The sequence below is a fragment of the Lichenostomus cassidix genome, chromosome 15 (assembly GCF_008360975.1).
Source record: "Lichenostomus cassidix isolate B80296 chromosome 15, HeHo_3.0, whole genome shotgun sequence".
NCBI lineage: Eukaryota > Metazoa > Chordata > Aves > Passeriformes > Meliphagidae > Lichenostomus > Lichenostomus cassidix.
The window spans coordinates 951,398-979,365 of NC_139496.1; the positions used below are offsets into that span (position 1 = coordinate 951,398).

Sequence of the window (27,968 nt, forward strand, 5' to 3'; positions counted from 1 at the left end):
CTGCTGAGATATACAGGCATAAAAATGTGCATCATAAATGTAAGAATTTACTTGTTTTGTCGCAAAGTTTCAGTAACAATTATTGTTTTAAAACATCAAAAATTTCAGCTTTCTCTGGTCCTTATGCTCTGCTTGCTTCACATCTTCAGTGCCTGGGTGACTTCCAGGACCTGCAGATATGTTCTACTATACCTTATGCAATAGAAAGCCCTGCAGACACCTAAGACTACTGGGTCTGACACAACCAGGGAGAAAACTTCATGTCAGAGGATGTCTCTGTGCATAACGTTATGTGTGACAACCCACAGGTCAGGGAAAACTGGTAAATTGCAGAAGGCTATCCCAAGAGATTCATCCTAAGGAAAACAACTGAACTATGGATAACTTCTAAACAAGATGAAACCAAATTGTTATTTCGAGCCTCCAGAGGACAAAACCACTGGGAAATTATTTCGGTTTCATAGCGAGTTTGGGTTTTTTTGGAAGCTCGCGTGCCCAGCGAAGCCCTGAGCAATGCTGGCAGCCACATCCTTTTCCCACGTCACAGCTCGAGTTAAACGGGGACATCAGGGATATCTCCGCGGCTCTGTCAGCCCATACAGTTTCCCTGTGTCCATCATCCCCCCAGAGCAACCCGCCCGCAGCAAGGGCAGCCACTGGAGCGGCTGTGCCCAGCTGCTCTGCGGGATGACGGGAGCTCGTCCTCTCGGGGAGCTCCGGCACCGAGCCCTCCGTGTGAGCTCCGGCACCGAGCCCTCCGTGTGAGCTCCGGCACCGAGCCCTCTCGGGGAGCTCCGTGCTGCCCGCCCTGGCCCTTTCCCAGCGCGGGCAGCCTGGGGACACACACCGACCGCCGGGGCTGAGCCTGGAGGGAGCTGGGTCAGCCTGCGAGCGCAGCCAGCCCAGCGGAACCCCGGCAGCAGCAGCAGCAGCGTTGGGCGCGCTGCCCGGGCAGAGCCGCAGCGGGGGCGTTCCCGGTGCTGTCCCCGGCGCTGGCGCTGTCCCCAACCTGCCGCCGCCCCCCGCACACCCCCGGCTCCGTGCGCCGGCGCGGGCAGCGCATGGCGGGCGGGCCCTGCTGTCCCTGCCGGTCCCGCTGTCCCTGCCGGCCCCGCTGGGCCCCTGCCGGCCGGGAGGCTGCGAGGAACAGCGCTGGGACTGAGGCCAGAGCAGCCTCGCCATCCCCATTAGCGCGGATAGCCGCGGGGAGCGCGCACGGAGCGCGCCGCGCATCCCTCCTCCCATCCCATCCATCCCTCCTCCCCCGGCGCGGCACAGCACGGCACGGCACGGCGCGGCACTCACTGGATCCTGGCGGCTGTGGTGGCATTGCCAGTCTGTGCCCGCAGACACGCCAGCAGCAGCAGCCTCATAGCGGCCCTGCGCTCCGCTGCGCTGCGCTCCGCTCCGCCCGCCGCTCAGCGCCTCACCTGCCCGCGGCCCCCGGAAACGGCGCTGCGGAGCGCAGCGGGGCTGAGCACACCGCCTGCCTGGCGGGGACGGATCAGCCCTGCCGGCTGAGCACACCGCCTGCCTGGCGGGGATGGATCAGCCCTGCCGGCTGAGCACACCGCCTGCCTGGCGGGGATGGATCAGCCCTGCCGGAGGGACACACCGCCTGCCTGGCGGGGATGGATCAGCCCTGCCGGCTGAGCACACCGCCTGCCTGGCGGGGATGGATCAGCCCTGCCGGCTGTCCCGGGCAGAGGGCACCTGGCTACCGAGCACGGGGTTTGGGTGCCTTCCCACACCTCGGAATTGCGCTGTGTGTTTGAGTTACGCAGCCCCAGGGATGACGCGCTCAGCTCGCGGCCACAGGGAAACATGAATTTAGAGGCTTTCTGAGAAGAACACAGAAGGTTGGCAGCAGGCACTGCCCCCTGAAGCAGATCCTCGTGTGGCCATGTGGCTCCCGCGAGGTGCTTAGTGCTCGGTGTGAGAACACAGCGAGAAAAAACTCAGTGCAGACAACATGCCAACCACGAGAGCAGCCAGAGAAATGCACCAGAGCAAAGACCAAGGCAGCAGGATGGTCACAGACCACGCCAAACACGAGGAAAGCCACATGATAAAGCAGAGCCAAAAGTTCTGGTGAAGAACCACAGCCTCCACAGCAGCAGGCAGAACCTAAAGATACAACAAAACAGGGAAGAGAAAGAGAACTAACCTGAGCTCGGCACCAAGAAAAGCATCTCCAACAAAGCATGTCCCAAACCATCGAGCCAGTCTTGAGGACAGAAGGTGTTCTCCCCAGCTCTTCTCCCAGGAGCACAGGGAGCAGCTGGGTGGGGAGCAGCAGTTAAGGGAGTCCGTTGGGGATTTGATTGGAAACAGGTGGCTGATTGGAAGACCCACCTTGAACTTGTCTCAACAGCTTCTGAAAACATTGACAACACCTGCAGGACATTGGTGGTCTGCAGGTGTTCTCAATGAAGGATGGCGAGGTGGGCAGGCTGGACAGAAAACTCACCTTTTCCTTATCATCTGGTCTGATTGCCTGATGTCATTCACCACAAGGCCACACAGATCCTTGCTTTCCCAAAGGATGGAGAAGGCAGGGAAAAGTAGTCTTCAAAACCTGCAGTGCCTGGTTATTGTGGCCTAAATTAGTCTTCAAATTTCAATGTCAGAAGCAGAAAAATACACCACACGCAGAGGAATATTAAATTTATCCATTTTTGAAGCAGTACTTCTTCCAATAATTAGTGTGGATTTCTGAGGATAACAAGTATTCTGGAATGGGGGGTTTAGAAGGGATAGAAACACACTGGAGTGGGTTCTAGCAAAGTAAACATTTTGGTAGGCAGGCTCATGTTTTGCTAATGAGCCTTAATGCTGCAAAGCTGTGTTAACTACATTTCATAGCTGTTACCACTGCAAAGCTGTATCATAGTGTGCAACAAAAGCAGACAAAAATGGAAACATCAAAGTAAGACAAGGCCTGCTCCATGAGGAATGAGGAAACTCAACCGGTTGTCTGAGAAATAAAGAGAAAATAAAGGAAACTTTAAAAGAGATCTTAACATTTTATTGCTATTTATGGTAACTCTGGTTCTATGCTATTATAGGCCTCGACTGAAAAAACTAACAATGTGGAAGTGTAAATGCATTAATGTATCCCTGGATAGACATAGCTAAAGAGTCATGGATGTATCATAATCAAGTTTTAAATACACTGTGGCTGAGTGATGTTTGGAGGGAAATTGAAATCTCCTTCCTATACTGCCAGAGAATGTTTGGGTTCCAACAGCAACTTCTGAATTTTAGTGAGAGTACCTACAGCTCAAGTCCTGAACAGTTAAATAACGTTTTTCATGTACATTTCAACTAGTCTTCAGCATTGTTAGGTCAATATAGAAATCTCACCTCACTCACCAAGGTAGATTATGGATGGCATGTAATCACAGTTAATATGACATACTGTATTAAGCTAGGAAAAGCTGAAATGTAATTTTATTCCAAAATCAGTCATGTTACAGTAGTTCACAAAGAGATGTCTGTACAGCCTTTTCCTCATTGTCCTTTGTCATGAAATTTGTTAACTAGTTAAGAGAGCAAATATATTTAATGAGTCATTTTTATGGCATATGCTATTTACAAAGCCCCATTATTAAATATATTTACTTTTACAAGCATTGCTTGCTCCATTACCAACACAGCTCCAGAGTAAGTCACATCTAGACGTTTGGTATGGAACTGTGTGATGTCAATCAATTTAACTTTTCCACGGAAAACACACAAACAGGAATGTCTTCCCCACTTTCTGCTAACCAAAAATAAGACTTTTAGATCTGCTGGAGACAATTCCATACTTCCACAACCTTTACCTCAACACGTGAGATGACAGAAGCACATCTTAGGGTTCTAATCCCCATCTCAGGGTTCTAATCCCCATCTCAGGGTTCTAATCTTGCACCCACTAATTGCTGTTTTCCCATTTCCATCACACACTGTGTCCCATTCGGATCAGTGCTCATTCTCCACGTGCAGCTCTGTAATTCCTGCATGTCCTCACCCAGCAGCTGCTGCTCACCCCTGAGTCACCAGGCACGCCCTGCTGCTTCCAAACACATAAAACAGCTTTTTACAGAGTGCATTTACCACCTTTTCCTGCTGGAAGGCCTTGTGGGACAGTCTAGAACTACAGTATTAAATAACCATAAAAAGCCCCCAGAGATGATTTGGGGTGCAGAGCATCTCTCTTTTGAGAGAACACGGGAGCTGGGGCTGTTATTAATGCATTTAATGCCTCAGAGGAGGGTGGCAGGAGGCTGGTGCCACTCTGCGGTGCCCAGCGGCAGGATGAGCAGCCATGGCCATGAACTAAAACACAGTAAATTCCACCTCGACGTGAAGAGCTTACTGACACTGCGGGTGGCAGAGCCCTGGGCAGGCTGCCTGAGCAGGCCGTGCATCCTCCTCTCCGAGCCATCCCAACCCACCTGAGGCGTTGCCGTGCCCTGCTCCGGGTGACCGTGCCTGGCAGGGGCTGCACGGGCTCAGCTGCACAGCTCCTGTTCCATACAAACGGTCTGGGGTTCTGGGAAAACCCACTGCCCTGCTGCAGCCCTCCCGCCCGGCACTCCAGTCAAAGGGGGAAAGGACACCATTGTGGGGTGCCGGGCCAGGCTGTCCCGCTCAGTGTCCCTCGCCGTGTCCCTCACAGCGGCCAGCCAAGGCTCCCTCACAGCCCGGCTCCCTCGCGGCCCGGCTCCCTCGCGGCCAAGGCTCCCTCCCGGCCCGGCTCCCTCACGGCTCGGCTCCCTCACGGCTCGGCCCCGCCACTTCCGTCCCGCCGTGCCTCGCCCCGCCACGTGACGATGCGCTGGGCGGAGCGATAGCTCCTTCGACCAATGGTATGGCGCCGTTGCCGGGGGCGGGGCCGCGTGGAGGCAGAGTGACAGCTCCCTCTGCCAATGGCATCGCGTCCCTGCCGGGGGCGTGGCCTGTCCCGGCGGCGGGCGCGGCTGGGTGAGGCGGGCCGGAGCGCGGCGGGCCGGGGGACGCGGGGCCATGGAGGAGGCCGAGCCGAGCGAGCGCAGCCCTCTGCTCAGCAGCGGCGAGCGCGGCCGGCCGGCCAGCAGCGCCTTCCAGGGCCGGCGGCTGGCGTGCGCCGCCGTGCTGCTGGCCGAGCTGCTGGAGCGGGTGGCCTTCTACGGCATCACCTCCAACCTGGTGCTGTTCCTCAACGGGCCGCCCTACGGCTGGGAGGGCGCGCAGGCCAGCCAGGCGCTGCTGCTCTTCATGGGCATCACCTACCTGGTGTCGCCCTTCGGCGGCTGGCTGGCCGACGCCCTGCTGGGCAAGTTCGGCACCATCCTGCTGAGCATGGCGCTGTACCTGCTGGGCATGCTGGCCTTCCCGGTGATCGCCGCGCCGCACACCCGGCAGGGCCTGTGCGGGGACATCCCGCTGTTCCCCGTGGAGAACTGCTCCTCGCCCGCCGCCAACGCCACCCCGGCGCCCTGCTCGCAGGCGGGAGCCACCCGCTACTGTGCCGCCGCCACCTTCGTGGGACTGGTGCTCGTGGGGCTGGGCGTCGGCTCGGTCAAGGCCAACATCACCCCGTTCGGGGCCGACCAGGTCGAGTATGGATGGAGCTGCTGGGGAGCCCAGGGGGGCAGAGGGCTTGCCTCGGGGGGTGGGCAGTGCCTGACTGGCTGATCTCTCTGGGCGTTCAGCCTCGGATGGAATCACCGTGCAGCTCAGTTCCCTGTGTAATGCCAGTTAGTAAGTTGTCCTCTCTTTGGGACAGTTCTGGAGCCTGTGGGGTGTTAGATCCCTCGTGCCCTTTGGTTTCCTGGTTCCCCTGCCTTGGCTGGGCTATCTCAGTTGGCTAAGCCATCACCATCTTGAGAACTGGGATTGAATACCTAATGGCCATTAAGTGGGCTGTTAATTATCCTCCCTTGTGAGTTTATACCCAGTGAATCTGAGCTCAGAGCTCACCAGATGGAGTACAGGACACACATTTTAGCTCTGAGGATGGCACAGGCCTTGTAAGGCATGTCAGGCTTTCACCATCCTGTGATAAGCCCAGGCTACACAACAAACAGGTTTTGCACTTCAGGTGTTTGAGCACTGCGTTGCCCTGGAGTGGTATTTCTGTGCAGGCTAATGCTGCATCACATGCTGGGTGAAGCTGCTCTCAACGTGCTAAACATCACCTGGGCTGTGCTCCTAAGGACATCAAATGACCTTATCCAGATCTGCTGCACTGACCTCATTCAGTGGATCATCACTGCACAACCCACTGGCTTTACAGAAAACATTTGGGAAGCATCTTGGAGTTCAGCAGCAACTGGAATGCTCCATTCAATGTACTTTAAATTTTCACAGTCCTGTGCTAAGGTGGTATGCTGACTGTGGATGTTGAAATGGAATTTCTGCTTTACAAACTTGAGAATTTCAGGGTGCTCATGTACTGAGCAGCTTTTCCAACTACACTGAAAATCCAGTTGCACATCTGTTTCCTGGCTGAGTTCTGGTCAGAGCAGGTGTCAGAAATGCCATGAATTCTTTGTAAGAGGGAGGAGGATCTTCCACAGTAACCTTCCCAAACGTACCTCTTGCTCTCTGTTGTGCAGTTTGCATTTGTCATTCTTTGGCATTTCCTGTATTCTGAATTCTGGGTGAAAGGCAGTATATAAATGTAAAACATTATTATAGCCCAGGATTGTGTGTCCCCAGTGCATTGGTTCTGTTTGAGGCAGCCTGAGCCCATCAAGTGAAATAGCTTTAATATGGCTTTATCTTGTAAGGTGTTTTTCAAAACTGACTGCTTATCCCCAGAACGCTTTATGAAAGTTAAATATGAGAGATAAATAATGGCAGGAACAGAGCAAGAGAAGAGCCATTGCCAGTGGAAGTGTAGCTGGATTTTGTAAAGGCTTTTCCCCCAGGATTTCAAGGAGAGCAGGTTTTGGCTGGGTTTGCAGATAATTCACAGTGATTTATGAAGGGGGAAGCAAAAGAAATACTCCTTTCTGGTCCATAATAATCAGTGGAGCTCTGCTGAGGACTGAATTTCCCCCCTTTTTTTTTTTTCCTGGCTTTCCTCTTGTTAAACATATTACAAGAGGAAAAAAAGTTAAATATATTACAGCATGCCACTCACCTTGGTGTGCAGTTTGGGGCCTTCTTGGTTTCCTTCTCCCTGCACAGGAATGCAGAAACCTGCTGGGGAGATAAATATATATATAAATATATATATATGTGAGAATAAAGTTTGTTTCACAGAGCCACATTCCTGGGAGGCCAGAGCACAATGCAAACATGATTTGGCTGGATTTCTGCTGATAACATTTGGCCTCTTTCCCTTAACTACCCTTAACTACAATTCCTACTAAAGTAGGAATTGTGTACCATGTACTTCAGTTCACACAGTCACCTTGCAGCATGTTAATTACATTTCACTGCAGATCTCTTAAAAAATCACTGTGTGAATTTTTCAGCTTTAATGTGTGTATAGAATTTGAGTGGAGAACTCTAATATAATGAAGGTTGGTTGTTTTTTTTTTTAATTTAGGAGAATCATGTGGAAAATTGGAAGCTGAATTGCAATATTTAATTTTCACTAAAGTTGAAAGCTGTGGTTTCTTACTTTAGTTAGATAAATGCTTTTTGAAGTGCTGTTAAAGGGACTCAGCAGAGCTAGGACTGAGTAATTTCTGCCAGTCAGCTTAGCAAAAAAAGTTCCTTCCCAGCTGGGCCAGACCAGCTTTTCTCAACCGTGGTTGTAAAAGAGCAGTTTTTCTCGAAGCTGCAGACTGATCATCGTGCTGCTCTAAACGGGAGCTGATGGCTCTCAGAATAGTGTTTCTCATCATGTGATCCCCAACCTGGCACTTTCCAGTTCCCCTTTCAGGCGCCACTGTTCTGCTGTCACTTCCTGTTCCATGCAGCACTCTGTGACTTTCTGCAGTTAGGAAACGATGGGGCTGGTTGGCATTATTGGGAAAGCTGGTTCAGCTTCATCCCCAAAGCCAGAATAGCAGCAGACTCCTAATCTAGCAGCAGCCATAATCATTGCTCTAATTATAGCTGCATCTCTCTGGGTATGGTGATCAGAGAGGTCATGTTTCAGCCACACTCTGCCTTCCCTCTGAAAAACTGATTTTTCCCAATAAATCTATCAGGCCAGAACTGCCAGACATCTTCTAGCTCTGCTAAGATGGTTGCTTTACAGTTGCTACTGGAAATTGCTGCTGTAAAGGTGGCTTTAGAGTGATTTTCAGCCTTTAGTTATTTGTAGAGCTCAGGTTTTCCAGCCTCTGGATAAGGATGGGGAACCACATATAAAGATTTGAAGGTCCCTAACTGCAGCTTATTTTGTTTTTGCTGCTGTTGGACTTCTTATGAGGCTGTGGACATGGAAGGCTCTGCAGAGAGCAGTTTGAAACAACTTGTGGCATTTGCATGGCCAGGAATAATTTGGTTTTGTTTCTGCCAGAAACAGAATAGATGGGAGAGGAAGCAGACTTTAGATGTGCACTTGCCAAAGTTTAGTGTAAAAAACTGAAATTATGTAGCAGCTGGATAGTACTTTGTAGCTCGGATGATCTCAAAGAATGAGTGGTGTCTGTAGTGATGGATTAGAGGGTCAGGATTCTGTGATTTGACTGCACAGAACTCTGTCATTGTACTTTCTTTTGCAGGCTAAGGATGTGGACAAGTTTCTGTGTTTCCATCCTTGCTCTGGTGTGTGGTTGCTCACAGAGGTGTGTTTGTCCCATTTGTCACTTGTGACTGTCAGTTGATTGCTGCAATAAATGAAAAGTGCTGCTGTCAGGAACTTCGGGATGATCTTGTTCCTTTCCCGTGAGTGGTGGAAGGTCCCAGCTTTGGATCTGTCATGATGTGAGACATACTGGAGCTCTGAAACCTTGGGGTTTAGGGAATACTTGAGATCATTAGCAGATGATGACAGAAATGAGGAGTTGTGGTGGAATGTTGGGCACCAGATAGACACAAGCTGCAGCAAAAATAACAAATCTTGTGGACAACCAAAGCTTTGAAACTGTGAGAGTAGGAAATTCCCTTGTGATGAAGCAAAGCATCTAAACACAGGATCTGTGGAAAAGCAATGTTTGGTTAGATTCCTGACTCTTCATGTAAAAATCAGAATAATCTAATAGAATCTTAGATTTTGAGCTGTATGATACTGTTTTCAAGCTGTACAGACTGCCTTGGCTAGCACCTGGATCATCTCCTAAGAAAGATTTGGTGTTGAAAAATCCAGGGGAGGGATAACTGAGCAAGTGATCATCTTTCTTCAAAGTCAGAAGGAGGTCTGAGTGTGAACCTTAGGACAGCTGTGCTCTGCAAGTTGCTGCCAGTCCCATATTTGTAAGACATTTCCATCAGGGCTTGTAAATAACAATCCAGTTACTCTTCCTCCCATTCTTTTTTCTAGCTGTGCTTAAAATTCTGTTCTGGCTGCAAGCTGGGAACCTTGTATCCCAAATTTAGAGGGCTGCAGTGCATTTAGCCAGCTGGTGTGTCCTGTGCTGACAGGAGCTGTGCTTGTGATGTTCATCCTTTTCCTGCTGGAGGGAAGCTGGTGGTGCTGGGAGCACAAGGAGAGGGAGCAGAGTGCTGCTATGCTTGAGCACAGAGCAAATTGAGCAGAGGGAGTGATAGATTTCTCTTTCTGCTTGGGTGATTGAAAATAATGCGAGCATGAGGGGGAAAGGAGAACTCCTGCAGTTATGGAGAAAACAACTCCTGCTTGATAAAAGTAAAATAATAAAATTCTGACATGGTTTTCTTCTTCTTAGTTCCTTATGAAAATGTAGGGTTTGCTTATGAAGATGTTTTGTGCTGTCACACAGCTCAGGTAACAGCCAGGAGGGGGAACTTTAGTGATCTGCTGTAAATGTAATATTGCTGATATTCTGGGCAGCCAGTGAGAGGTTGGAAAAGCACTACAGAATTGCCTTTTAACTCTACTGTGTTTTCTGGTTTTGACAAGACATCTTCATAGTTCTTTGCCTTTGAGAAGATATTCCACCAGATAGTGCAGTGTGATTTTTATTCAGTTATTAATGTTTGTCAGTGAAATGCCATGGTGTCATTTCAGACATGGCTGTGATGTCATTTTTAGTGCAAATATACATATGGTGGAGGTAGTTCTTCCCACTGTGTAATTACCTGGGGAGCTCTTGGCCACGGGATATTGAGGATTCTAAAAGCTGCCCTGGGTCACAGGCAGGTCACCCAGGTTTGTGGGGAGCAGAGCTGCTGCACTGATTAAGCACAGACAAGCCATCCTTGCATCAGGAAGTTTCTCAGGAGCTAATGGGATAATGCCTGATAGGAACATCATGCTGTGCTTCCCTGTTCTCACCTGCATCAAAGTTTGCTTTCTTCCCCCAGCTCTGCTTTGTGGAGATGTCAGCGAGGTCATGGGGAAGAGGGAGGATGAGAAGTCATCTTCCTGGCAGAAATAAGAGAACTGAGAGTTTGTGATGAAGAAATGGAAACTTCATCAAACAGATTGCTAACACTTTACACAAGTTGGAGCACTGGGTTCTGTCTAATTGTTGGCTAATATCCTGCTGCTCATTGGGATTTAGGAGGAATTCCTGCATTGATACACTGCTGCAGCTGATGGCTGTGAAAATTAGGAAATCAGTACCAAGTTGAAGTTGGAGAGGAAGAGTTTCTTGGGTTTAGTTTCCAGGATTGCTTTTGACATTCTGAGAGACATACCTGATAATAGCCTAACAATGCTATTAACTATGCACAGGAAAAGATCCCTTAACATTTCCTTTGTTGGGCTTGGCTAAATGGTACAGATGGGCTTGTGCTGTTAATCAGAACTGACAGTGTTAAAAACTCATTTCAAGACACAGCTTGCTTTTCATTTTGCACACTGAACATGGATCTTTTGAAGATGTGGCAGGTGAGGAGGGGAAATTTGCAATTACAAATGAAAAATAACTGACTCAGCAAGACCGGTGACTTGCTAGTCACTGTTAATGGCCTTTCAGTCATCAACCACTGACAGATGCAGTATTATGGATTCTTTTTATTGTATTTCAAATTTTAATTTGCATCGTTTCTCTTACATCACCTCTTCTGGGTGATGCTGGGTTCCTGGGACTTAATTACAAAACGTGGTGTAACTTACAGTAGGTAATAAGAAAGAGTGATGGTGAAAACTGTGCAGGATAATTCTGTAAACCAGGGATGTCTTTACTTTCACTGCAGAGACACTGAGAGCTTCAAGCAGAAAAATAACACTATGAACAGCATTGACTTAGAGGGATAAATACTTACTGGGGCCTCGTGATCCTCAGGCAACCCAAAGTTAATTAATTTTTTTTTAAAGGTCAGAATGATAAGTCCTCAGTTTGTGTTCTGATGAGAGGCATTAGGAGTGTGTTAAAGTTTAAATTTGTTGTTTAATTACCAAGTATTCATTTGAGGCTTAGAAAATGGAATAGAGTTAACTGTTATGTGTAAACAATTAGAAGAAGCACTCGTGGCAATACATGAATTTTTAGGTAGCTTAACTTTCTGTCACTAAAAAATAGTTACTTGAACTCCTGATGGCTGTGGGATGTTAATCTGAGGGAGCTTTGTGTTGAGCAATGACCCAATGAGAGTCAGGGCTGTAGAAATAATCATGACCTCTTAGGGGAAGCTGTATCTCAGCAGTGGGTGGATTTTTGATCCCTGGCTGAGCTTCCAGAAGGTTACTCACCTAATGGTGTAGCTCACTGAGGTGTTATTTCATCAAACACCATGTGAGGCCCAGAACACTTCAATCAGTTCATTTAGAGTGGGACTGAATGCAACCTGAGCTCTTCAGTGCACTCAACCTGTTTGAATTCTAATTCAGAGATTCTAATTCTGTTTAGCTTTATTTCCTTCAGAAACTGAACGAGTTCCTTTTAATCTTTTCCAGGTCAAGGACCGAGGTCCGGAAGCCACAAGGAGATTTTTTAATTGGTTTTATTGGAGCATTAATCTGGGAGCTCTCCTCTCCCTGGGAGGCATTGCATACATCCAGCAGAACGTGAGCTTTGTGATCGGCTACAGCATCCCAACTGTCTGCATTGGCATTTCCTTCATGGTTTTCTTGTGTGGGCAGAGCTTCTTCATCACCAAACCTCCTGATGGCAGTGCCTTCACAGACATGTTCAAAATCCTCACCTACTCTTGCTGCTCCAAGAAGAGCCACGTGGAACATTCAGCCAGCAGGTTTGTGATGAACTCTTCTCAGTTCAGAGAATCAGCCTAGAGTTGGAGCTCTTAGCTCAGACTAGCTGCTAGTAAGTCACACCACAGACTGCAGGACAACGTGCAGCTTTGCTCTGAGAACTGGAGAATATCCTGGAGATACCTTCTGGGAGTTCAGGGCTGGAAGAGAGGCACACTTGGAGATCCCTGCATCTCCCTGCAGCCACAGCATGTTTTCAGCTGAGCTCTGTGTCCTGCCAGCCCTGAGTTTCTGCAAATGCAATGTAACTGTGCTGCTTCTAAGTATTAGTTAACTTTCTTCTCCGTTAGATATGGTTGTGGATGCCTTCTGATTTGAAAAGCACTCTCAGATGCATTTAATGCTGTAAGTAGCTTCATGGGGAGCCACAGTTTTTCCACTCTTAAGAGCTGCCCATGGAATAGTGGTGGTTGAGTTTAATCACTGGTGAGAGATGTCAGGTCAGATGTCACTCCTCTGGGTTTCATGTGTTTAGATTGTGAAATTCAATGATTGAACAGGCACTATCACAAAATACAGGTTATTCTGAGTTCTGACAGCTATTAGGGCTGGGGAGGATGGGAAATAAGGTTTTCTCTTGTGTTTCCACCTGCTGGAGATCCATTCTGGCCCAGCTGTGTTGCTCTAACTCACATGAGGGACTTGTTCTGGAAATGCATTATCAGATTTTGATAAGGAAAACAAGATTGCCAGTTGTGTTTAACGAAACATTTCAAATTCTTTCCCCAAGTGAAGGCCAGGGAGTGCTGCAGCAACCTCGCAAGCAAAGCCTCTTTGAGATGGCCAAGCTGTCTCGGGGAGGTCCCTTCAGAGAAGATAAAGTAGAAGATGTCAAAGCTCTTGTCAAGATTATCCCTGTCTTTTTGGCTTTAATACCTTACTGGACAGTGTATTTTCAAGTGAGTAGTTCCAAATGGTTACAGTTCTATTTGACGTAATTGCTAATTTAACATTTTTTGGGGGAGTTCTCTGATAAATATGAAACTCACCTTGAAGTTGAGAGATGAAAAATGACTACTAAGAATACTCTCAAATAATAGTTTGACTTAATAATAGAAAAGAAAATCATCACAATTGTAGTTAAGACTTATCACATATCTTAAATACTGTGCTGTGTTTCATCTTGCAGTTGATTTCACATAGGTTAGGGTAAGGGGTCTAGACCTCATTTTAATTTTCTGGTTCTGTCTCGTTGAGATGATTCAGACATTAAATACATTTCAGGCAAAAATACTGTGCAGAAGTTGTTTTCACAGACACATGAATGATACTTTGTGCTTTTAGTAAAAATAACTGTAAAGTTTAAAAACATCTTGTGATGTTCTAACAATGATTCTTTTCAGTTCTATTAGCATTTCACCTCTTTGTTAATTGTTATAAAAAAGATCTTGCTCTCAGCACTCCTCTCCAAGTGATCTAACTCCTCTTTCCCAATGCTAGATGCAGACAACATATGTATTGCAAAGTCTCCATCTGAAAATTCCTGAGATATCAAATGACACCAACTCTATCCATACGGTAAGCAGAGCAAAACAAGGCAAAATATGTTTCCTTTAGCTGAAATGCAAATTAATCAGTATTGTACAGAAATTCTGGGATGCTCAGGTGGTGCTTTGGGGATCAGTGGCCTCAGCCTTTGGGAATTTAGGAAATGATGCACATGCCAGAGGTTTTGTCACCCCAACAGCTGTGTGGAGTTCACAGCATCCTGTTCTGGATGGATTCAGGTAACTCTCACTGATCTCACTCAGCATTCTTTATCCTTCAGTGGCCAAAGTGACCTTTGCAGAAAGCTTATCAATCTCCATGCCCTGAGTTTTCATAGCACAGAAGCATTCCTGCAAGCCCTGTAGGAATATCCATCCTTAACTGATACATTAGTAGTTGGAATTGGAGACACATTTGTTATTTTATACTGCTCAATCAATAATCACTTCACCTTGAGCCAGTTCAGCATATTGAAGGAAGCTGTTCAATCAATATTTTTCAAGAAAGGCTGGCATCATGTGATTGCAGAAATGGTACAGAGAAGTAAAACCAAAAAGTGTGAATATAAGTTATTAACAGATGTACTTTGTGCTATTGTGAACCATGTGACTGTCTGGTTACAACACTGTCAGTTGGAGCAGAGAAGTAGATTGTTTTTTTATTTACCAAAATGCACACAGGAGTTCAGAATCCTGTTTTCAGACTCAGTATTAAAAATAAAAGTATTGTCAGTCTGAGTATTTATTGTGTAGAAACGAACGTGGAGCTTTGGTTCTCAAACTGAGCTTTTTTTACTCCCTTTCTGGGCATTAGAATTGTTTCCAAGTTGTAAGTAGAGCATTATGTTTAATTAAATTAGTTCAAAAAAATAATGGCTTTCCTTCTTTTTGCTGACAAGACTTTAAATACCACTCATGCTGTGTAGCCACTTTTCCTACAAAAGTGTGGATTTGAAAGTTAGCTGCCTGTTTGCAGTGTTTACTAAAATATACAGAATTTTGAGGCAAGGATGGTGGAACAATGTCTTGATACTTCTAAATAATGATATTTTTATCTTGCATAAGAGTGACTGGCTCCTTTCTCTGCACTGCCTTTGTTGTACTGTTTTATTTTGAAATTCTTTGTTACCATCTAGCAGCATTAACAGCATAAACCAAACAAGCTCATTTGGGTTTTGCTCTCTTCCTTGCTATGTTTCCTAGCTGGAGGATGCTGACCTGCAATCTCCTTTCTGTAGTGATTTGAGGTCATTAGGAAAAGCAACATTTTAATACAACATTTTAATACAACATTTTAATACAACATTCAAATACATTTTAATTTTCCTGAGCAGTGCTGTACCTTGTCAGATCTAGGTTTTCCCTTAAGCTTTTGTAGGCACCTCTGCCCCACACTAAAAAAGACATATTTCCTTTCGATACGAAAAGAATAGAAATATGTGTCTGCCCTTTAATCTGCAGGTTCCTGATAGGGGAGAAAATGAAAACCATTCATTTTAAACCAAAAAAAACCCCAAACCCAAGTGATTGATTGGGGGAAATACAGCAGTGCCAGAGGCTTTTGGTATTTCTCTTCCTTCCTATCAGATTCAGCAATGACAAAAAATTCCTCCATCCCTGACTCTGCACAAATGACTCTTTGGACAAGCTGTGACACAGCTTACTGCTGGGGTGGTTTTTGAAGAAAGGAAAAGGTGAATGGGAGAGGGAGCAAAATTGAGAATTACAGTGTTGCAAAGTTTCAAAATAAGCAGGATTTAGATGAACTCAGCAGATTTCAGTGCCTTTTTCAAAGTGTGTGACGATTGCTAAGTGATGTACACAACCTCATGGATCCAACTGCTGAATATTTTTGTGCAGCTGAACTAGATCATGATTCCAATTTTAAACCAGTGAAAAGGAGTTCTTGTCTGCAGTGAGAGCTGTGTGCCCACACTGTGGCAGAGGCTGAGGGTTTGGCTTTTTGAGATGCTTGAGGTTTGGAGCTTTAAGGGAATCTGCTTGTCTTGCTCTGTCACTGTGGCCACAGCTTTAGATGGCCACAGGCCCTTTGGTCATCCTGGATATTCTTAGAATCACACCTTGGTTTGGGTCAGAAGGGACACTGAGATCATCCAGCTCCAGCCCTGAGCAGCTGAATGTTCTCCTCAGCTTTTAAACACTCCTGTTTGCCCTTTCCCAATGTCTGTCAGTGCACTGGGGTTTATTTTGAATCAAAGCATTCAATCAAAATCCTTTTTTGGTAAAATTATAGTAAAAATCAACTCCTAAGTATGAAATTGCTAACTTGAGTCACCTCCCCATTAAGTTTCCAGCAGCCTGGCTGACCATGTTTGATGCAGTGCTTATCCTGCTCCTAATACCCTTGAAGGACAAACTGGTGGATCCCATTTTGAAGAGGAATGGGCTTCTCCCCTCCTCGCTGAAGAGGATTGCAGTTGGGATGTTCTTTGTCATGTGCTCTGCCTTTGCTGCAGGTAAGAACATGACTCTGAGATCTGCTGACATAGTGAATTATTCAGCTCATTGCAACAACACTTTTCAAAAAATTTTGTGACTATTGCTTTATTCAGATGTTTTTTCATGGGGTAGTTGGCATGTGACTTCATGGATGCATTTCCCTCCATAAAGAGGATTGTATCCAAAAATTTGCTGAGCTGTTTTGAAGGCTTGTAATCAAATTGGACCATTTTTCCTACCTGAAGTAGACTTCACATATACCCTCTAAAAAGAAGTATATTTCTTCATACCTTCTGACTTCCAAATATAAGAAAGATGACATTTTACCCAAAACCCTTGCCATGATCTGAAACAATCAAGTTAGCTTCTGGCTGAACAAGAGTTTCCTCCCACTTTGGGTTTTCCCTGCCCTACCTCAATGTTCCCTAATGTTTGGGAATTAGTGTAGTGTAAAATAGCTCAGCTGCAGCATGAAAGGGAAAAGATGGCAACTCTGCTGGAGCCATAAATCAGCTGCTTTGGAGATGATTTAAAGTTGTTAAGCGCTGCTGAGGTGGAACTGAACATCTCTGAGCAATGCTTCACAGAATCTATAGCCTTCACCAGCATCACTGCAATGAACATATTGATAAAGCATTATAGCATTAAATAAATTCATTTCAGCACTCCTGAAACCCTATATTTTAGGGAGAGGGACACTTTATGTGGCTATTAAGATTTCTTGCAATGAGAGAGATAATTACTTTATTAGGCCAAGGTCACTTTGTGGGCAAGGGAAGTTCTTCAAGCAAAGTCATTTCAAGTTAAAAGAGGAGTGTTTCTGTGATTCCATGTTTCTCAGGACACTGCTGCTGCAGCAGAGGATGATGTAGAAGAGCTAAATGTCAGCTCTTTAAATAGAACCTGTGGGCTCTCAGAGCAGGGAATTCAAACCAGCAATATCTGTCTTTATTAGCAGTGGGGAAAGCACAGAGCTGTGATGGCTGAGGTGGGCAATGGCTTCATACAGCAGAATCCTTGAAAATTTCAAATGCTTTTTTCACTTCACCTCCAAATGTAACATATTGATTTTGTTGGTTTGATCTTCCCCAACTCTTCCCCAGTAGAAACTGGAAAAGTGAATTCTTTGGGTGGTTATTTGCAATCTGTTTGGGAAGTTTAACCTTTTGGAGTCACTGAACATCTCCTCATCATAACAGGAATTTAATAGCTTCAGTTGTGACGAGTTTGGGGTATAGAAATCTGTTTATTTCTAGCAAGGTGTTGGTTGATATTTAATTTAATTTTTATTTGCTCATTAAGTGATATTTATAGCTGCCATATTTTAACATTCCTAAAATACACTATTACTTCCAACCCTTTCTGCCTTAGAGAGAGATACTGATTAAAATCTTAAACATATGAAAATGTTAAGAACTTGCAGTCATGGTAATAATACCCTAATGATTTGTTTGTGTCATATTTCCATTTTAACTTACTTATCTAACAGCCATTAGATTTGGACACTACTCAGGCTGCCTATTAGATGGTTTAGATTATTTAAAATATTTTATAGGCTGTGTTAAAATACAACTGATTAGATTTAATGAACATCTGCTGTGCTTCATGCATCTTATGGGGAATTCTGAGCAGCAATGTTTAAGGTTATCCAACTGGAAAATCTACTTCATTTATGGAGTTTAAACCATTACAGCAAGAAGTTAAGATTATTTTAACTGCTAAGGCTGTAAAATTAAATGTGAAACTTGTCTATCAAAGTCTAGAAGGAAGAATCAATAGATTCCAGATTCTGAAGCAGTTTGAAGATAAATTTATGGCAAAGTTTGGTATATTGTAGTTATGCTCCTAGGTGGCTCAATGCTTATTTTGTAAGAGTATAAACCCATTAAGGATCACTTGATGTTTTGAGGTGCAATAATTCTGTGTTGACTGGAAATAAATGAAATTTCATCTGAGCTCTTAGATGACTGTACTGCTTTGTTTACATTTTAATTAAGTTCCACTCTGAAATGTTTGGCAGCTATATTAAAATGGCAACATCAAGAAAGCCAGCTTTATTTTAATTACAGCAGCTCTTCATAGTTCAGAGGGCACTGAGGTAGCTGAAGAGCTAAAGAAAGACACATTAAAATGAAATGGGTAAGTGATCACCTAAAGAGAAGTGAGGAAGACAGAGAAAATGTAGTGGCTGGCCTGACATGAAGAATAAATTCAGAACAACCTGAATAAATTCAGAACAATCTCAAAAGCTGATGTTATTAAGAAATTTGGCACTGTTAGCACAGAGGTGCTGATCTGGCTGGTGCCCTCAGGGGTTTTGTGTCACAGATTTGGGAAGACATGGGAGAACAGGTCTGATATAATGCATTAGAAATGGGGTTTGTTTGTATGGAAAGTGCTGCCAGTGGGGCTCAGAATGAAATGTTAAATATCCAACACCTGAAATGTTCAATATCCATGGCATCCTTTGGCTGCCTCTGGAGGTGAGGGAGCAGATGGAATCACCTGTGCCTGGTGTGATGCCCATGAAGCAGCAGCTCCAAGCCCTGTACATGGTTTTTCAGCAACAGGGATAGTTTGAGGTCAGCTCTTGGCTCAGAAGCACAACAGACCCAACACTGCAGCACCCAGGGGAGGCTGAGTGTGTAACACATCCTGGGGGAGCAGTGCCCTTGGCTCAGCTGTGCCCCTCTGAACTGGGGATGAATAAATTCACCTCATTTCCAAGGATAAGAGATGAGAGTTCATTTATAGAGGTTATTTTTGGGTGAAGCAGGGAGTTTTATTAACCGTTAGCTATTCTGTGTATTTTATGGAACAGAGAGTCAATCGTTTAATCTGGGCAACTTCAACAAAACCCTACAGCATTATTTGATATTCACTTTTCCCTCTAAACTGTTGTGCTGAGCAAGCTAAAAATGCTTCTATTTTCCACCATCATGTCTCTTTTTCATTCTATATGAAGTACTTTCTATGCAATGTATTGCTTGTAAATCAAGCTCTAATGAGCTCTCGGAGCTCTTTGGATGAAAAGTGTCATATAAATGTCATAATCACATTCACAGAGGGTTTTCAGAGTCCTACAGGACTGCTGTAGCCATTTCCATAAGCAAAAGGGTTTCTAATTTATGAATGCTGTGGTGGCAGTTGAAATGGTTCAACACTGCAAAGGAGTAGTTTGTGGAAATGAGATTGTGTTTAAAAAACCCCAATAAAGTGTGGATGAGAGCTCTCTGCTGATCCATCTGGAAAAGGGTTAAGTATTTGTATCATTATTGCTCCTGAATAGGAATATAATCACTAATTCTATGGCAGAACAGCTATGTGACTTGAAATAACAACAGCACAAGTAGCCTGAAATGCTTGATGTCAGGAAATAAAGAAATACATATTCCTGTTGTATATTTCTAATTACAAAGCAAGGCTGAATCCTAATTTAATTCTTTATATGGAGAAACAGTGTTTACATCTTAGGTCAAGCTTTTTTCCCCTCCCCTTTCACCCAGGAATTCTGGAAAGCAACAGACTGAAAATTGTGAAGGTTAAAACAATAAACCAGACAATTGGGAATGTTACCTACCATGCTGCAGATCTGCCAATATGGTGGCAAATTCCTCAATATGTGCTGATTGGATTCAGTGAAATATTTGCAAGTATAGCAGGTAAGAGTCTTGGTGTGCTTTAAATCTGCTTTTATGTCTGTCTTAAATGATGGGATCTTAGGAAATAAATACTTTTCCAATCATTACAAATAAGTTCTAATGTTCCCAAATATGTTTTTATACAACATTGCTCAATATAAGTGGCAAAGTTCACCATTGTCTTGCACATTTGAAGATTGAGTATATAAGACTTTGCTTTCAAAACTGAATTTCAAGCAGAGTAACACTTAAAATATCTGTGTGGCATCCAGTTAGTGCTGGATGTTTACAAGCCCTGATGGAAAACAATCTATCCTTTCAATTTTGTATTTTAATGCAGTATTGTCCTCTGAATCTTCCTCTGTGTTGGAAATACAATTTGTGCTTTGTGATTTTTTTTTTTCTTGGTCTTATAAACTGAGCTCACAGTTTAGAAAGTCAGTTAGTAAGTGGAAACACCTTTCTGAGGGAAAAGGGAAGAAATAAACCACTTTTAGAAAGACTTATCAGAAATAAGAAAAGTTTTTGTGAATATCAATAATGAAGTAGCTATTTTTATACAGTTTTATCTACTTTATTTCCAGATCAGTTATTCTCTAGCTGTTTTAATACCTCAACATGACACTAAGCAAACTAAAACACTTCTCAAATTCTGCATGTCTTGAACAAATGTGAGCTCCTAAATTCCTTGATGTGTTCTGGGGGATGCAGTGGACAGCTGTGTGCTCACACTGATTTTTAAGCTGAAAGTGGAGTGGGAGGAGAGGGTGAATGGGGCTAGAAAATCAGATTTTCTGCTCATCAGCAGGAGGAAAGCACAGGCAGCTCTCTGGGGTCACTGTGGCTGTTGTGACTGATTTTTTGGGGTTGAAGAGGTGAGATGTGCTCTGAGTCTCTCAGCACAGCTCGGCAGCAGTGCTTGGTTCCCAGAAACAAACCCTTCCTGAGGGTCCAGGTGACACTTCAGGTGCTACTTGAGCACAACTCTGCAGCTACCTGATGCAACAGAGCAAAACTTGATGGAAAAATCATTTCTGCTTAATTCCAGTTACTTATTCACGTGTTGAAATTGTTTGCAAATACTGAACTCTGAGGATCATCCATTCCAACCTACAGCTCTTTTTCTTCCATTTCTCAGGGCAGAAGCTGCTGCTTTCCTTTCCTTTCCTTTCCCCTGGGGAGGTTATTCCATCCCTGGGCAGTCACTGGGGTCAAGTGAGATTGTCATTCTGAGGATTTGCTGGCTGTGGTTCAGCTGTCCCTGAGCCCATTTGTTCCCCTAGCAGTGCAACAGAGAACTTCTGCTCCTCTGGGTTTCTGGTTACACATGTTCTGCTGTCAGCACACTTGTTAGGCAAGAAAATAAGGGGCTGGGATTGCTTGGCCAGTAGAAAAAAAAGTGTTGGTTTTGGTTTTTTCTTTTTTCCCCTATCTCCTCATTTGCTGTACATTTCATTCTGTGTGTATGGTACCTGTCACAAATGCTAACACACTAAAATGCAAAGATAAAGTCTTGTCTGATTTAGTTACTTATTACAACTAAGGCTGTATTTAGCATTGTTATCCAAAGAGTAAAATGAATTACTTCTAGTTGGTTTAGTGATTGTGCCACTTAAATCCTAATTCAGATCAACAGATGACTTGCCAGAAATACAAATGTTCATGGAAAATTAAATCAATTTTTTCCCTCTTACACAATCTTGTTTCTCTGTCAGGTGCTATTACTAGTTTATAGGTGTTTGCAAGGAAAGAACAGCAAACCTTATCTGCAGATTGTGGAAAGGTCAAGGACTTGAAGCATTCTCTGTTTGCTGAACTCAAGCTGAGGGTTGGTTTTTTCAAATGCTTTCATGGACTTCTTCGTGAGAAGTCAAATCTTTAAGGTTTAAACAATTCTCATGTGAATATTCTGCCAATTATTATATGAATACTCTACTGTTCTGCATTGCTGGGTCACCAGCAGCATTATAACTTCAAAAACTCTTGGTCAATGTTTGGAAAAAATGTACCAGAAATTCTATGCAGAGCTTAATTGCTTTGTGTCCTGCACTTCCATTTCATTTTTTCTTACAAAGGTTCTTCCCTGCCTTCTAATCATTACCTAAACATAATTCTTAATATTTTTAAGACATCTCAAAAATCAGAGTATACTTTACCAATTCAATATTCAAGTTGATAAAGGCATGAACTGTGCTATGAAATTCAGCCTTAAAACAAGCAAAGTGTTGATGGTTACAAAACTGCAGAGAGGTGGAAATGTTTGTTGTGAGCAAAAAGGGACTAAATATCACAGGAGCTGAAACACAGGTTTGGGTTTTGTTTACTGTAAAACTCAGCATATTCTTATTAAGCCACATTAGTTCCACTTGAGGTACCTTGAAAAAGATGACACACTTTGCATTAATCTTTTGTATTATCCTGTCAATCCTCCTAAAGCACCCTTGTTTGACTGGGAATTGTAATCTCACATGCCAACACTATGAGGGGCTGGGATTTCAGAAGGGCTTGTTTGCAGTAGCATGAAATTGTTATCAATGGCTGCCAGCAGCCAAAGGAGCTCTGAAGGCAAAGAAAAGGTTTTTATGCTCTTTATGCCACATTAAATATTAGTGTTGCTGCAGAAGTTATTCAAATTGAGAAATGTACCTTATTTTGCTGCAAAAAGTGCAGTGTTACACCCATCTTGGTTTTTGTTCTGAGCCTTAAGGTCATCTTCCAGCTGGAACACTCATATCCAGTCTGTCTGTAAAATGAACAAGAGAAGAAATGCTCCAGATCCTGTCATGTGTTCTACTTGAGCTTAACTTTTACCAAACACACAGTGCCTGCTGACCAGTTTGTGACTGAGCCTCTCAGACCTGGGGCAGCCCTGATAACTTCACAAGAAGTCACAAAAAATGTCACTGCTATGCCCTCAGTGTAATCTGGTTGGTTTTTTTATTTCTTCACGTGAGATTGGACAGATAAATACTCCTTGAATAACCTGAATTGTTATATTGGTGGCAAAGACTAGGAAAGAAAGACCAAATATCTCTCTCCCCTGCCCGTTGGCAGCTGGGTCTCTGCAGCAGTTGTGGTTGGGGTTTCAGGAAGGCACCCAGCTGGGCTGGCTGCAGATGTTTCAGTTCCCTCTGGCCCTGCAGGGAGGTCACTGCTGGCCTGTCCTGCTGGGCTCTGCAGAGGAGAAGAGCAGCAGTGTGCTTCCCAGCATTGCTCAGGTGGCAGCAGGAGCCTGTGGGGCAATGAGAGCTCCCAGCTCTGATTCTTGCACAAGAACAAAGCTCCTCCCTCCCCACAGCCAGGCTGGTCTGTCTGGTTTGAAATGTTAATCCTTTTCTTGAAAAGAAATGCCACTGTGTTTCTGTGAAAGCCTGTCTGGAGCAGCACAAGCCAAAGAGCAGTGGAGAGGTAAATAAAGAACACCTTGATTATGCAAGACACGAGAGTTAGGCAATTTTCAGGTCTGTAATGCTCTCCTGGCAAAGAAAAATGTGAGATGAGGTAGCATTAATTTTCAGTATGAAGCAGACTGTTTTGAAACAAGCATTTCACCTGTCAGGAAAAGCTCTGCAAAGAATGCTTTTGACTGTCTCTTGTGAATAATCCCATTTGATTCTTGACAGGAGTATTATTCTAAAAAGGAGAGTTAATCATGGGCATTAATCTTTGCATGGCAGAGCCTAACCCAGCCTGTTCTCTTGGTGCACAAATTCAGCAGCTCAGATTTGCAGATGGATGGTCACTGGGACATTTTTTTTGGATTTATTGCTTGAAATTGGAGTGAAGACAGCTAAAAGTTCAAGCCCTATATCCACAAACCTTCAAAAGAATCGCTTGCTAGCGAGCAATGAACTCAGAGAATTCTAGATCAAAAGTGAATGAAATTAAACTAATTACTGCCTTTCCAGTTAGTTACTGAGGCTGTGAGGAATAAAAGTTCAATGCAAGAGTGAATTTCACATGAGCTACCTGCACTGCACAAGGCAGGGAACAGGAAACAGGGGAGATGGGAAACATGGAATTGCCAGAGTTAGGGTAATGCATTTCTTTGAGGATCATTTGAGACAGAAAAATGAATATGTTGGATCAAAAGAGTTCTTGATTTTATACATGTCATATAAATAAGATCAAAGTCTGTGTCTCAAATGCTGCCATTTAATGGGTTGATACATTGATGACCCTAATGAGGATTTGGAAAGCAATTAGAAGGAGCTGGGAGCTGCCAGGGATTCACTACACAACTGGAATTTCTAGAGCACTAAAGCAGAACAATCTACTCTCATTTCTCAGCTACTCCAACAGCATTTTTTCCCCTCTTTTAATCCAGGTCTAGAATTTGCATATTCAGCTGCTCCCAAATCTATGCAGAGTGCAATCATGGGGCTGTTCTTCTTCTTCTCGGGCATTGGATCATTTGTTGGCTCTGGACTGTTGGCTCTGGTGTCTATTAAAGAAATTGGCTGGATGAGTAACCACACAGATTTTGGTAAGTGCATTTTAAAGTGTCTTCAGTAGGTTTCCCTCAGAAGCAGTTAATCATCAAGGACATGGCACTGTTGAGTCTTCACATAGTTATTACTTTCAAAATACTAATTTATCTGCTGCTTTGTTAAATGTTCATTTTGCACCTGAGTGTGAAATCATGTGACTGCAGAATGAAAGCATGGGAGACACACATGCAGTGTTTTGCCCTGTATGGTTTGTCACTGCATTTCATCACCCTGAATTACAAATATTTTCATTTTAATAGAAAATACTCAAATTACGTGCAACGGAAGAATATCTTTGGTGTAAAGCACTGCAATTGCTTTCTGTGGTTATGGGAAGGAAAATTTGCCCATCTCTCTCCTAGTGATTATTCAGCTTCCTCATTTCGAGTGACTTCATTGAAATTAGCACAAGTTCATTTTGCATTTCTGTCTGCTAGCTATTTATACTCCTAAAGTCCAACAAATCACCTGCTTTGACTTGCCAACGGAGGTTAAAAATAATTATTGGCACCAGTAGGTGGCACCTTGGGAATTTCAGAGAATCCTCCCATCCTCAGTGGGCTAATTAGTTCAACCAGGAGGAGTGTGAAGTTCTTCAAACATCTGCTAGACCTCCTGTGTGTAAATGGCTTAAAAGTGCAGCCTGAACTTACTTTAAATTGGGTCTGAGAGAATTTGCCATTTCAACTTGATTTGCATCTACCAAGAAGGAATGGTGTCTGACCAGAAAATCAGAAAAATCACAAGTTGTCATCTGTGGTTCTAAGTTGTTCTTTAAAAACTGCAGAAGGTAACAAGTAGTCTTAGCTTTCTGGAAGTGTCCTCACCAAATTTCATCCCATGGAGAGTTTTTTCCCCCAGTGAATTTCAAAATTAAAAAAGCAGCCTTTTCCTCAACTCCATCTAGAGATAATTCAGCTGGTAAGGGCTCATCAGGGGCATAATAATTCCACACAAATTAAGGATGGTTCTTTTTCAGCCTCTTGCCTTTGTTTTCTGAAGCAGCCCACGAGAAGACAGTGCCAAATATTCCCTCTGTAAAACATTCAGGCTGTGCTAAAGATAGCCAGAGGGGGCCAGGAGGAGTCTGAATGATTGATTTGGGGCTTTTTTATCAGATGTTATACAATAACTATAAGTATGGCCCCAAATTTCTGCTATTTCTGCCACTTCCTGATACCCCTGACTGCCTCCAAAATGCCCTGAGAAAGTTCCCTCTCTGCCAGCACTTCAGGGGTGGTTGCTGCCATGGAATTGGCTTGTTTCTCCCACAAAAACGAAGATTTCATGGGCTTAATATCCCATCTCATAAAGGATAATTACTACTCTTTAAACACATCTGCTCTTGAAATGGAGATTCACATGTATATTGTGTTTTAAATGTCAAGGCAAGCCTCGGTTTAATTTTATTGCGTTTTATTAGAAGTTGGTTTAATTGAATCTCAAGTTTCAGTAATTAAAGGAATTTAATCTGAACATTTAGAGGCTTGCTGCAGGAACAGCTTGTCAGGGTCCATGTCCACCTCACTGTTTCAGTCTGTGCAACCTGTTTGCTAATCAGAATGGTGCAGCTGGCTGTGGTGTGTTGGAAATGAGCCACAAAATATTGTTCTTGGAGGTACAGCAAGAGCTGTGCTCTGAGCAGAGGAATGATGTGGTAGCAATGAGCTTGCTTAATTTAACGTTGGTTAATGTCCAGAGCACTAATTTGTACACCTCTGAGGGAGCAGCAGTGAATTGAACCACAAAGAAGCCACCTATGGCTTTTCCTGATCTCTAAACTGTGTCCCAAATAAAAGGCTCAGAAACAATTGCAGTAATGGCTTTTTTTATATCGTTGGAGTTGCCAACTTTTTCTGTTACAGCATGAATGTTTTGCTTTTGTCTTTATGTTCTTTTTACTTGTTCTAAGGCACTGGAGAACAAAGGAAAACATTCCTTATCCTGTGCACATCTTCCTCAGCAGTGCCAGCCCTTGCTCTGGATGATTAAAAACGAACTGTGCTGTGGGATGGAAATGTGATTTGCTTTGGTTTTGCAGAAAAATCTTCACTATTTCAACTTGATGAGATTCCCATTTGTATTTCTATCATCTCTACTAATGGCTTTTTTCTCCCCAACTCTTCCTAGGCAACATTAACGGCTGCCAGTTAAACTATTACTTTTTTTTGCTGGCTGCCATCCAAGGAGCAACCCTCTTGCTTTTCCTGATTGTCTCTGTGAAATACGACCACCAGAGGTCCAAGGGGGGCGAAGTGGCTGCCAACGGGAGGCTGTGAGCTGTGACACCAGGGGGTGGCAGTGTCCCCAGGCCAGGAGCTCTCCTGTCCCCCTGGGCTCTCCTGCCTGGGCAGCATTCTCTCCCTGCCCTGCTGCCATCTAGGTAAGTGCCTTATGTTGGAGGGGCTTTTCTTGCACTAAGTGCTGCCAGAGGACAGCAAACCTTGCAGTGAAGAACTCCAGGAACTGGAGTTGCTGTTTGTCCTGGTGAGATGTTCACTGGGACACCTGGAATGAAGAACTCCAGGAATTCAAGTGACTGTTTGTCCTGGTGAGATGTTCACTGGGACACCTGGAATGAAGAACTCCAGGAATTCAAGTGACTGTTTGTCCTGGTGAGATGTTCACTGGGACTCTGCAATGAAGAATTCCAGGAATTCAAGTGACTGTTTGTCCTGGTGAGATGTTCACTGGGACTCCTGGAATGAAGAACTCCAGACACTGGAGGTCTCTTTGTCCTGGTAAGATGTTCCCTGGGACTCTGGAAGTGCAGCTCAGGAGTCCCACGAGGCATGGACTGTTCTGAGCCAAACCTGAACTGGAGCCACAGAAACTCTGCAGGCCAAGCCTACCCTGAGGACACAGGAAACAAAGCATTTCACAGGAACCTCAGCTAGTGCTTGCAAGCATGGATTTTCAGTGCTGAGACTCATTCTGGGGGGAGAAACAGGGACAAATTAAATTACCAATTAGCAGAGATGGAAAAGGAATATCATTTTATAATTGAGCTTTTACTGACAGTGTATCAAGGATTTAAGTCCAAACTTGCAGTCAAGAGTATCCAACACTGAGGACTGAATCCTAAATCCCAGTAGCTTGTCAGACAGCTGCTGTAGCCTTTGGTGCACAATTAACACTTGTTGGGACTGAAATGGCTTTATTTCTGCAATGTTTGAATTTCTGAACCTGCATTAGATGCATTAGGAAAACATCTACCTTTGGCCAAGCCCTGTTCAGTCTAACGCTGGAACTCCCCTAGGGATTATTGCAAATGTTTCCAAAGTGAGCTGGAATTGTGAGCAGATCAGTGCACAATAATAACCATTTAGCAGCCTTTAGCCAGCTCCTTCAGTCTTGTCTAACTTCTCACTAATGTGCTCCAGGGTTTGGATCTTTCAGCAACACATTCCTCCAGCAGAGCAAATGGCTTCATGTGCAGCCTCTTGAATTGTACTGATTCTAACAGCTGTACTTCAGATTGTGTGCAGACTGCTGTGGAGGGTGCAAGGAATTATGCAGAAAGAAAATAAAACCTTTTTATTAATGTGTTCAATTTTTATAGTTTCCTTTGTCTGCAGTTCTGTTGTTTAAAATGTCCTTATTTTGTACCTGGACATCTTTTTAATGAGTTTACAAAATAAAATGAACCTCCATGCTGTGA

General features: G+C 44.2%; 2 protein-coding genes across 5 annotated transcripts in view; one reads left to right on the top strand and one right to left on the bottom strand.

The window, feature by feature from the left end:
* The window catches only part of GLT1D1 (glycosyltransferase 1 domain containing 1), a 42,421-nt gene extending 40,171 nt beyond the window's left edge, over positions 1-2,250 (bottom strand). The window contains exon 1 of one of the 4 annotated variants that reach the window (XM_085075369.1): positions 2,168-2,250. Coding sequence is in view for 3 of the 4 variants with exons in the window: in XM_085075367.1 (XP_084931493.1) it covers positions 1,306-1,373 (68 nt within the window). In the remaining variant the exon portion in view is untranslated. Of the gene's footprint in view, positions 1-1,305; positions 1,508-2,167 lie in introns of those variants that run through there. The other 3 variants (XM_085075367.1, XM_085075368.1, XM_085075370.1) reach the window with 3 other exon arrangements.
* A 2,719-nt stretch (positions 2,251-4,969) lies between these two features.
* SLC15A4 (solute carrier family 15 member 4) lies at positions 4,970-27,968 on the top strand. The gene is made up of 8 exons (XM_085075372.1): positions 4,970-5,583; positions 11,915-12,210; positions 12,960-13,128; positions 13,670-13,747; positions 16,025-16,193; positions 19,683-19,838; positions 24,145-24,303; positions 26,438-27,968. The coding sequence occupies exons 1-8, from the start codon at positions 5,014-5,016 to the stop codon at positions 26,584-26,586; spliced, it is 1,746 nt and encodes a 581-aa protein (XP_084931498.1). The 5' UTR covers positions 4,970-5,013; the 3' UTR covers positions 26,587-27,968.